At 47.7% G+C, this 12,121-nt stretch overlaps 1 protein-coding gene across 2 annotated transcripts in view; it reads right to left on the bottom strand.

The window, feature by feature from the left end:
* Positions 1 to 81: 81 nt before the first annotated feature.
* Positions 82 to 12,121, bottom strand: part of LOC135247471 (PDZ domain-containing protein 7-like) — a 23,462-nt gene continuing 11,422 nt past the window's right edge. Inside the window, exons 10-17 of one of the 2 annotated variants that reach the window (XM_064320955.1) lie at positions 11,847 to 11,879; positions 11,107 to 11,225; positions 9,642 to 9,733; positions 8,667 to 8,758; positions 8,246 to 8,317; positions 4,297 to 4,959; positions 2,978 to 3,078; positions 82 to 706 (exon numbers count right to left, since the gene is read on the bottom strand). In XM_064320955.1, the coding sequence (XP_064177025.1) occupies positions 557 to 706; positions 2,978 to 3,078; positions 4,297 to 4,959; positions 8,246 to 8,317; positions 8,667 to 8,758; positions 9,642 to 9,733; positions 11,107 to 11,225; positions 11,847 to 11,879 (1,322 nt within the window). In that variant the 3' untranslated portion in view covers positions 82 to 556. The remainder of the gene's footprint in view (positions 707 to 2,977; positions 3,079 to 4,296; positions 4,960 to 8,245; positions 8,318 to 8,666; positions 8,759 to 9,641; positions 9,734 to 11,106; positions 11,226 to 11,846; positions 11,880 to 12,121) is intronic. The other variant, XM_064320956.1, reaches the window with a different exon arrangement.

The following is a 12,121-nucleotide window of genomic DNA, read 5'->3' on the forward strand; positions in this document are numbered from 1 at the left end:
ACCTCTGTTTTTTAAATCAGATATATGACCCTCATGTTTATCATGAATAAAACTTGAAATTACACAGTTCTGCAAAATGGAAAATGTCACAATGTTTCTTTATTATCAAACATTCACACTGTAAAATTGTTTATTCCTTAATCTTTACATCATTCACCTGCTTGGCAGGTGTCTTTTTCCCACAGCTTATAGCATGCTGCAGCTATGTATATATAATTAATATATGATGTAAAATTGCATGCTGTATTACTATACTGGCATTTTCAGGAAAAAAAAATGTTTTCTACATTTGATAATATGCCATCAATTTGAGACATTCATAAACATATTACCATGTATTTTTGACTTATTTTCTGTGTATGGAATTTATCCTTGTGGTGGTGGTGGGGGGGAGGGGGGGGGTTGAACATGAGCATCTGTCTTCCCGAATGACTCATAGTACGTGGAGAGGGCAGGTGGCGTGACTGTTCACTTCCACTCGATTCGGCAGCCATTTTACGTCCCCCGACAGTGGCCTCGTTAGTCCCCCTGCCCCGCGTCCAGCGTCCGCGGTCCCTCATCTGTCCTCAGTCTTGGGGACCTTCACCACGAACACCATGGGGTCTTTGGACTTGTTGCTGAAAGCCCTGCGGATGGCGTCCACCGCCTGCTGGTGGGACACCCCCCGGAGGGACTCCCCGTCAACCGACACCAGCTCCAGCCCGGCCTGCCGACACAGGGGTTAGAGCTCGAACACGTGCTCGCACGTACACACATGCGCACGCACGTACACGCACTCCACATTCCAACACCTGCTCGTGGACACAGGTTTTGATGGCGGTTGCAGTATTTAAACATATATTAGTAAACGCTTTGCTAAATCAACAACGTGTTGACGTGTTTTCCACAACACTCCTGGTAGCTTGTGGGTTAATAAATACCCTGTAAATACCCTATAATGCTTTACTTTGCTGTCTCAATGGGGAACCACAAACCCACCACATCCTCCTGGCTCTTAAATTCAAGACACAGGATTTCTCAGGGCCACACAAGAGAAAGACAATAAGGTTTCACAGGGATTATATGTAGGTTGTAAGCATTATGTGCTTAAGTATCTCATTGAGTAATTGCAGGCAAGTGGATAATTTTCTCTGTGAAAATAAATCACACGCCTCCCCCACACCTTATTCTTTGTGTGTCTGGGTAATTAAAGCACAATCTATTAATTAAGTCCAAGACACACTTCGGCCCCTTGGAGTACTGCTTGGGTATGTGTGTGTGTGTTTGTGTGCCTGTGTCGGAGTGGAGGAAGAAAGTGAAGATGAATTGGTGCTGGGATTAGTTGGTAATGTAACTTTTAAATTGTATGATGGAAACCAATGTTGTTGTCTTCTTCTTTTAACCTTAACCCTAACCCTAACTTTTTCAAGAGTTTCCATATTGTGAAAAAGTGGGTCGAAGACCATGAAAGATTAATCAAATTCCCAATGCCGACGACTCAAACTGTTCAAAGATAGAGTTATCATAGGTGGTAAAGGGCATTGATCAGTCTTTGTAAACAAGGTTGAAAGGAAAAGGGGGTTGCACTCCAAAATGTGAAGACATGGATGAAAAAAGTTATAGTTTTCAAGCTTTAACCACAGATGTGCTTGCCATGTCCACAGATGAAGAAGGCTTGTTCCTCAGCTTATATGAGGATCAGACCATTGTGTTGAGCCACCAACGGGCAATTTGTTTATTGCCTGTTCTGTGTACCTCATCAATCTTGAATGGTGGCCGAGAAACTTGATCCTGCGAACGTTCTCAATCTTACAATGCGCATGCCTCCCATTGGCTAACCAATGATGATAATGCAGGATGTGCAAGACCTGATCGACTGGAGATCATGGGGGGAGCAGGTACACACTAGTGTGCGCACACAAGCTCGCAAACACACACATACGCACACACACACACACACGCCTATGCACACACGCACGCACACACATACATACGCCTACACACTCATATGCACGCACGTGCACGCACACACCCTCACTACAATGCTACATGCGTAAGTCTCAGGTGACTCAGGAACTGCAGCAGTCGCTATAGTGAAAGGACGAGCTCCCCCCATTTAAAATGGGAACAAGCCCAGCTTTGTCAGCCTCCCTTTGAACTGGCCTTTGTGTGAGGGGTTGGATTGGTGGACGGGGGGGGGAAGAGGGTCTGACAGGCAATTCTGCTGCCAGCCCTTTAACTTCATCTGCCCCCCACCCCCCTCCTCCATGATAGTGCTGGCTGGACTCCCTGTGGGGCTAATGAATGAGGAGTTTAATTAAGCACTGCCTAATTAGTAATTACCACTCTATGCCGGTCTCCACAGTAGCCTCCCTGCATGCTCTCCTCTTGTGACCCACCAATGTGAGAAACTGTACTCAGACTTTAGTGGCTTTTATCATGCGCTCTGAAAGGATCTGGGAGCCTTGCTTCACAAGTCAGGAGCCGAGCTCAGACAAACTGGCAACCTTCCCAGCTGCAGGTTCTGCCCCGACCCCCAACTTATTTCACTTTGACGGATATGGGGGAAAGGGGGGAGTCTTTAAGAGTTTCTTCAAAGGCCTGTCTGTATAAGGGGGGGGGGGGGGGTATGGAGTTGACTGGCCAGAGATGGTGTTCAGGTTTGTATCTTGTATTTGGAGGGTGGGGGTGGGGGTTAACATACAGTGTTAACTAGACATGGTGTATTTAGTCCTTACTGCATCTTTGTGCATTAAGTAGGTCGCAGTGATAGCCTTCTTAGGTTACAAATGAGCAACCTGCCAAATAAATAATGAGTGAGAATCATGGAAGATATGTTATGAAACTGGCTGGGTGTCCATCAGCATTGATTAAATGAAGAGCATTCAGTATTACCTTATCTGAGCTGGATTTGAAAATGAGTTGGATTTGCCAAGGAATGCTTGGTAAATGAGAGGGGTACTGTATGAAGTGGGCGGGGTTTATGAAACTGCTGTACCTTCAGCACTTGGCAGGTCGACGCGGCTCCTCCTGGAAATATTTTCTCTATCTTCACCACTGGCTGCACCCTGGACTCTGCCCCTCCTGAGATGCTGATCCCTGTGGTGACAGGAGAGGGGAGGGGAGGGGCTTCAGCTGGGCATGCTCAGAACGATGCCTCAGAACGATGGTAATCAGCGAAAGAAGCTTTTAACATTATGACATTACACATCCATCCATTCTATAAGCTGCTTATTCCTGGCTGGAGCCTATCTCAGCAGATATTGCATATTATAATTACTTAATAATACATTACAGTGATTGTTTGCAGAATCCCTTCAAGACTACTGAAGAAACAAGCTTCAACAGAAGAGCGAGGCTTAATGAAGCCAGTCAATTTATGAAGCCTCTAATAACATCCATCTTCCCAGCTCCCTTGTCCGAGGGTTTTCACTGGCACACCTCATTGTTCTTTTCAAACCTGACCATACAGGATGTGACAGGGCTCTGTCCGTGACTGACAGACACATTTAGATTAATCTCCCTCCCGCTCCAATGGAAATCCATTAGCAGTGTGAAATGTGTTGCCATCTGCTGGTGATATTTGGTATTGAACCCACTGTAAACTGAGAGGAAAATTTAGCATACAAACTTTGCACTTCAGGATGATGCCATTTTAATAGATGCAAAAGGTTTTCAAAGTCAGGTACAGGCACAGAGGCCTTGATTCCCACATTTGTCTAGATGATTGTGCATTGTGTATACACATGCTGTGTAAAATGCCTAGAACCTAAACTAAATAAACGGATTAAAATTATACACACACCCTATGTCATGGCATCAGAGCAGTTCCTCTTTAAGGGGCTCTAGCTTTTTAAAAGGCATAAGGGCTTAAAGGCTTAAAGGCTTAAAGTTGTCTTAGGTTGCGGTCACCATTTAATCTGAGCAACAGAATTCCACCCACAGGACACGTCTCGTATAGACCATAATGAGGTCATGATTTAGGCATCTTTCTATGGCTATTTCACAGGTGCGTTAAACAGCCACTACACTGCAACTTGTAGTGATGTGGTGTAGCGTTGGATAAAGGAGTCAAAAGTTAGCCATTATATTCAGGTGGGTGTTCTAAGGCACAGGGTGGTCATTTTAGGGTGGATTGAAATAGAAATGTTTGGGGTCCCCTGGTATGAGTTGAGAAGGGTTGACTGAGTAATATTCATACAAAATAGCTTCAGACTATCAGCCTACACACACATAGCATTACATTGTCATTATACTGAATACACAGTATCAAGTACATGCAGACGAACTATCTGGGCTATCTCTGGTATAACTCACCCAAAGACTGCTTGGTCTTGGAGATAGCGACAGTGGTGAGCTCATACTCCTGGACTGGGGCAGCACCAGAATGGCCATTCTCTGAAGAAGAAGGGGCTTGACCCTTCGCGTGTTCGTTCCCCGCTTTGACTGCAGGGGGCGCTGGGAGGTCAGAGTCCACGTGAGAGCCGAAGACCAGGGAGAGCGGGGGCCGGCTGCGGCGGGGCGCGCTCGCCGGCGGATACGCGGCGTCCCTCCCGTCCTCTTTGGGCTCCCCCCCTCTGTCCTTTCTAGCGCGAGTGTGGCCGTTTCTGAACGGAGACCTCCCCCTCTCCGGGATGGAATCGCCCGCGTCTCCGGCGGAGCGCAAGGGCGCCTCGTCGGAGCGGACAGGACGGGCCATACCATTTTCTGTCCTGGAGGGGGAGCGCCGGCCCGTGCTGTGGGGGGAATCGGACAGGAGCCAGTTCGGGTACGCGGGGCTGGCGGGGCTGGCGGGGCGACGCCGGGGGGGGTCCGCGACGTAGCCGTCCACCGGGATGTCCAGCAGGGGGGTGAAGGCCCTGGAGGGGCGCTGGCGGGCGTCCGGCGACCTGGACAGGCGGAGCCTTTCTACTTCCTCCATCAGCTGCCGATCCCTCTCCAGGTCCCGCGAGGGGTGCAGCTGAAAGCCTCCCCTGTAGTCTGAGGACGAAACAGGAGCGTCACTCATGCGAAACGCCGCTAATGTCGGATCATTAAGAAGGTGGGCTTCGCTAACGGGCTAGGCTCCAGACTCCACAGAGCTAACATTCAGTTAAACTGGGCACGAATGAACGGGCACCTCACTTCCCCAACAGGGCAATTCAGCCTACGCAGTCACAGCCACTGGACCTGTGACATTATTTTTTTAAATGATACTATAAGGAGTGTACGATGCATTTTGTCTTGAGTTTCAGTACTTGTGGAGACAGCCGGTTATTTAAAACTTAAGCAATGCTCAGTGGAGAGTTTTATCGTGGGCACTGGTTCCTGGTCTTCACAAGATAACAAAAAATACCAGCTGTGATGAATGATAACATTTTAGAGATATTCATCCATTTTTCACCCTGTTTTATTACAGTGCAGTACTGTCCCACGGGAGCCAAACATTGGCAATTGCTTTCTGACTGCTGATATCACTAGATAGATATTGATATGTACATATAACTTCTTCCTGAACTCTCAATTCAATTTGCACAGAGCATTTTATCTTCAGCACTTTCTAGCGAATTAATCATAACCGATTTCCACATCAACAAATTAAATATCAGTTCAGAACTGGTCCACATTAAACAGTCCAGTAAATGCATAAATGTAACGTGTGCTTGTTTCATTTTGGGGAATGAGCCATTTCAGAATCGCTAAGGTATGTTTTCAATGCACACTTCATTGGACCCAGCTGTTTCTCCCTACACGATTTTGCAAATGGATATCTGACAGACTCCTACTTAGAGTTTTCCTTTCAATTTCATCATTATTGTACAATTGGTCCTGTAATTGGTGTGTGGGCTGTCTCTCCCACGCCAACACAAAATGGAAAGGGCAAAGGTGTCCTGTGCTGCTTAACGAATGCAGATTGTTTTTAACGGTTAAATGTATGTCATTATTTCATGCCCTGTGCCTCTCCTGCTGCTGACAAACTCATCTTCCCTTGGCAATTATTGCTACATATTCTTTTTTCTTTTTGCTCTATTCAAAGAGCACTGATGTTCATCCAGGCCTAATGAAACTACACAGAGGGTTAAACGAGCGTAGGCAGTTACTGTACAGCACAGGCCAGCGCAGGTGAACCCTTTCACCCGGTGCTACGGCAGCAAAGGCGACAAAAGCCCAAGCAGGAAGTTCGCGACCGCCGGAACCAGGCGGAGTTCCGACTCCGCACACCCAGACACGCGCGCCGGGGGCGTGGCCTCTCTCTCCGATTCCGGAGCCGCCGGCCCGGGAGGGCTTGAATTACGCCTCTGTGCGGCGGCACAATGCACATGCTCCGCGCCGGGCCCGCGCCGGCAGGCTCTCCCACAATGCACGGCTGTTTCCTCGTGTGCTAATGGTTTTCGTTCAAGACTCAAGAGGCGGACTGAGGCCGGCGGTAATGAGCAGGGGGACAGAGCCCTGCTGCAGTGAATGAGACTCAGTCTCTGCTCCGCAGCCCGTGTGACTGCGCTCATTGTGCAAAGGCACCAAGCTGTCAGGGCAGAAATAGATGGGCCTTGCTACATAATAATAATATAATAATAATAATAATAATAACATTTCCATTCCGGTTTCCTCCAACAGTCCAAAGACATGCAAGTAGGCTAACTGGAGACTCTAAATGCGTTAGCCTCTCGCCCAATGCACGCTAGGATAGGCTCCAGCACCCCTCGCTACCCTGCCGAGGATAAGCGGATATAGATAATGGATGAATGGATGGATAATAATAATAATAATGTTGATAATAATAATAATAATAATACTATTTTTGCCTCATTATCTGAAAGCCCTTAACAGTAAAAGGTGGAAATGTCATGCCACAATGCTCACCACACATCATTAGAGAGGAAGAGAAATTCCCAGCCAGTTAAACTCGGGGGATAATACGGTGGAGGTTTGAGAGAGCCCAGTCTGGGGTTTTGTCAGGACAGCCGGGAATCCCCGACTCCTTACGACCGGGTCTCTCATTACCACAGTTCCCCAGGACCTCTCTTAAACATCTCATCCGAAAACAGCCGCTTGGTGTGCGGTAAATTCCTCTCATTATTCTAATGGCACAGTACGCAAAACGAAAGAACGAGTGGACTGCATTTAAGCAGCCTGCAACTCCCTCCCCCACGCACCACATTTTCAGGGGGGCGTAGGAATCCGTTTGGGCAATTACACTAGGGGATGGTCAGGTGGCCGGACTGAGAGATGGGGAATTCGGGCCGGGGCGATGGTGGAACACCCCTGCTGGTAAAATAAAGCAGTGGGGGGGGGGGGGGGGAGGTGCTAGGGGGGTAATTACTTAAAACCGAGGCCTCAGATTACGGCTCATTACAGCACGCTGTAAACGGAGAGTGATGTACACAAACCCCGCCGCTGACCACGCTCACCGCACACACGGAGGGCGGGAAGGGACGTTCCAAAGGGAGTGAGGAACGAGCGGGCGGCGGAGGATTAAATCATTAAATATCGGTGTTGGGGCGAGTGCGAGCGTATGAGTAGGGGTTCGAGGGCCGGTGGGTCGCTCCACTGGCTCAGGATATTACAGGCCGGGGGAGAGAAAGGGAGCGGAGACTATGGCGCCAGGAGGTTTAATTTCCTTGACAACCCGCTCGGTCCCAGGAGGGAGGGCGAGGAAGAGAGTAATAAGAGGGAAAGAGAGAGGGAGGGGAGGTAGGGAGAGAGGGAGGGAGTGAGAGGGAAAGGGAGAGGGAAGAGGTAGAGAGGGAGGGAGCGCAAGTGTGGAAGAAGGGGAGAGATGTGATAAGAAAGCGAGATGAGATTGTTGCCCAATTAGGAAGCTCAATCAAACATAATTAATTGAGAGCTGGGCTGAAAAGAAATAAAAATACTCAGTGTGCCTTCAGGAGCACGGGTGAAAATTACAGGGAATTATATTATTAATTATGCAGAATGCAGCTCATACCAATGATGCATATTGATTTGAACTGAGAGAGAAGGCAAGAGATACAAATACAGAGGGAGAGGGAGAGAAAAAGAGAGGGAGAGGGAGAGAGGTGGGTATTCATTAATCTTATACACAAGGGGCTAATCTCTCCACCACAGATTTCCAAATTCACAGATACAGTATGACAAAATTTTAAATCTGAAATCTGTTGCTAGATACAACAACCTAAATGACCAATTTACTGATTTCAAATAATTAATTTGGAACAAATTGGACAGGTGTTCCATAGAAATTGGGTTCAGACGTAAACTGATTGAAAGATCCTTTGCAGGGACAGGTTTGGAAGGGGAGAGTACTGACCTGGGATGGGGGTGATGAGGTGACGTTTCGGGACCAGGCTGGTGTGAGGCGAACGTAGGGCAGGGGACCTGACTGGGGAGGGGGGGGTGAGGGCAAGATTTAGGAATTAGTGAAGAACAGGACAGGCCTCCTCTGCTTATGCATATGCCCTTTAAAGGCTGACCTACATAACCACAACACATTCTAGAAGTTTCTGTAACTGCAGTTAACAGACTGCAGGGGGTCACATCAGAAACCTACACAAAACTCAGCCTTTACGTCAAAAATTTCGTATGGTGGCTCTGACTAATGTGAAAAATGTAATTTTAGGCTTTGTTAAATTTTATTTCTTTTGTTCCCAGGAGTCTCCACGGTGAGATCTACGAGAGCCAGACTCATTAGCATTTTATAGTATGCTTTTAATCTCACACGCTTTGCTCACCAGATCGGCTCTTCAGGATGTCGTAGGCCTCCATTTCGAAGGGGATTACCATGCTGTCGAAGCGGCCCAAGTCCGTGGGGTGGATGAGCATCCTGGAGGCACAGGGGGGGATTTGGAGGGGGATTTTGGAGGGGGGGGGAGAGGGAGGGTGAGAAAGAAGAAGGGAAGGAGGGAGGGCTTAAGAGGATTGCCACATATGAGTGAACAATAATCACTCTTTCAGGATGATTTCAGATCAGTGATCAGCCACTGAGTGTGATTCAACCTGTTTTTTATCAGGCTGAATCTTCCCTTTACTTTCCCATGTGCTAAAGGAGAATGAGTTTTAGGTTTATTAGTGAGACTGGTTAGCTACTTATTAATGTGTTCATTCAAGTATGCCTTTTGGGAGTACAAACTAACTGCATTCCCTGAGTACAGCTGTAATTGCTCATCAACCAGGACACACACACACGCACACACACACATTCACAGACACATGAACAGACATACACACACACACACACACACACACACGCACACACACACACATTCGCAGACACATGCACACACGCACACACACACATTCAGACACATGCACACACGCACACACACATGCACACACACACACACACACACATTCACAGACACATGCACACACACCACACACACACACACACATGCACACACACATTCACAGACATATGCACACACACACGCACACACACACATTCACAGACACACACGCACACACGCACGCACACACATTCACAGACACACACGCACACACGCACACACGCACACACGCACACACACACATTCACAGACACACACGCACACACGCACACACACACATTCACAGACACACACGCACACACGCACACACACACATTCACAGACACATGCACACACATACACACACACACACACACACACACACACACATGCACACACGCACGCACACATTCACACACACACGCCTCGCTCTCACCCTACCTGATTTCCCTCAGTAGCAGCAGCTTCTCGGGCCTGTCCAGAATGGCCAGCAGGGGGTGCACCAGGTCCTCTACCACTCGCTCTGACGCAAACTGCACAGGAAGGAGAGGGTCAAAAGAGAGGGATCAGAAAACAAGAGGAGAGAAAGAAGAGGTGGGATGACAGAGGATTTTCACACAACAAGTGATATCAGCGAAATAATAATTTGCTGCACCCTTGTACGGATCGACAAGGGCCTCTTAAGTGTCAGGTGAGTCACTTAATCCCACTTTGTATGATCCAGGCTAATTCCTCATGCAGAGTCATCCTGATGACTCATGGCTGATCTGGCTGAAGAAGCTGCTGAATGTGACAGTGACAGAACAGTGCAGAGCAGAACGGAACCATCCAGTACATTTGATACTTGCTGTAAATTACCAGGATAATCCATGACTTGTGTATCCATACACACACACACACACACACAGGGACAGGCACATGAACACAGAGTGCTAGTTCAGCTTTGTCTTCTTTGTCTGTGTTAATTGACTGACTGACCGACAGACACCCAAATACAGGAAAAATAAAAGTGTTTCAACAGGTGTGGGTTCGACTAGTTCCGTAACTATGTGGATCACATTTTCCTGCTACAGTTTGGTTGTACACATAACCTTAGAAAGCGAGGTCGACGTCAAGTCTTACTTAATGGGTCTGAGAGATCATATTCATCTTAATGCCTCTCTCCTGCAAAGAGTGCAGTTTTTCTGAGCACGCCCTTCCACAGAGCGCAAGTAACTTCCCATTGGCTGGAGGAACATGATACTGATTTTATCCTCAATATGTCATGGCCTTCTCCGTCACCAGATATAAATCCAATCCAAGATTCGCAGAATATTCTAGAAGGATGCAGAGACAGCATCTACCAAGATAAGCTAATTGACTTTCTCTTTGAAAACTGGTGTCATATTCCCTCCGCAGAGTTCTAGACACAGTTTGACTGTCATGGCACCACACTGACGCCCAACACCATAGTAAGTCATTTTACACTGGCCTTCTGTTCACCACTTGTAGATAGATAGTGCAAGAAATTGGTCATGTTAAGGGACTGAACTGCTAATGTGACTTGGTCTCTTTCTTTTGCCTCCCACACTTTGTTCATATCAACTCAAATCATATCAAAATGAATTTATACAGTATAGCGCACTTCACAAACATTTGTCACAATACGCTTCACAGACAACCCTGGTCTAAACCCCCCACAGGAGCAAGCCTAAGGCAACAGTGGCCAGGAAAAACAAGGTTCTGTGTTTCTGGTGGTAGATTAGACTACAGTCCTCATTATTATCATTAAAGAGGCCAGAGCAGCCCTTCCTGCAGCAGCGCCTCAGGCCACACGGACTTGCTACAGCGCAGCGACTTGCCCAATACCAACGCCCACGTTGTGGGAGAGCGGTGCCGTGACTCCGGGAGTACAGCAGTGACTCACCCGCCTGCAGTGCCTCATGACGGCCGCCACCTCGTCCTCGCCCAGGAGCTTCCTGGCCATGTCCTCCACCACCCCCAGCGTCTCGGGCACCGGCAGCAGGCTGTGGTTCGATCCTTTCTCTGGGGACACAGACGGAGGGATGGGCGGGGGGGGGGGGGTAAAGCAGGTGAGGTCTAGGGCAGTGGTAGCACGGGTGAGTGTTGGGGAAGACCAAGCCTCAGATCAGAGATTGGCTTTAGGTTTGAGAACATTAAGTCTCGAAGCCAAGCGGGTGTATACACACAGGACACCACCTTCCACAACATTTACTACATCTGTCTTTACACTGTCACTCTCTCCAGCACAGAGGTTACATGCAGAGGAGACATGCAGCTCTCCTGCATGTCTTTGCTCTGTGTGTGCCTCAGGGGTGGCCATACCCTGACCCATAGTCTAGAACTGACATTTCAATGTGAAAGAGGGAGAGAGCGCATGGTGGTGTACCCCGTAAGCCAAGAACACAAGAGATGAACAAAAATTATATGCATTTAAAAGAGAATATGGCTCCATGCAGTCTTATAACCAGAGTGATTATCTTCAACACTCAAAAAAAGCATAGCACAGCACAGCACAGTATAGCATAGCACAGCATAGCATAGCATAGTATAGCATAGCATAGCATAGCATTGCACAGCACAGCATAGTCTAGTATAACATAGCATAGCACAGCACAGCATAGCACAGCACATGGGTTTATTCACCCTTCTTCTGGCCTTTCATGCCAAACCAGAGACCTGGATCGACAATGAGCAACATTGTAAAGAAAAACAACAACATAACTGTATGATTAATATACAGTGGCTGGTGGAGACTAACAATATTTTCAGGGTTCGCTAACTTGATATCACGAGATACATAACTTAAGAGGATTTCAGCATTACAAACCCTCTCTTCAGTTCCCACTGACATTTCAATATTACTAGAGCAGGGATATTTTTTAACAATATTAACTGAAAGCTGAAAGCCTGAACCCCCA

This window comes from Anguilla rostrata, chromosome 2 (genome assembly GCF_018555375.3).
Source record: "Anguilla rostrata isolate EN2019 chromosome 2, ASM1855537v3, whole genome shotgun sequence".
NCBI lineage: Eukaryota > Metazoa > Chordata > Actinopteri > Anguilliformes > Anguillidae > Anguilla > Anguilla rostrata.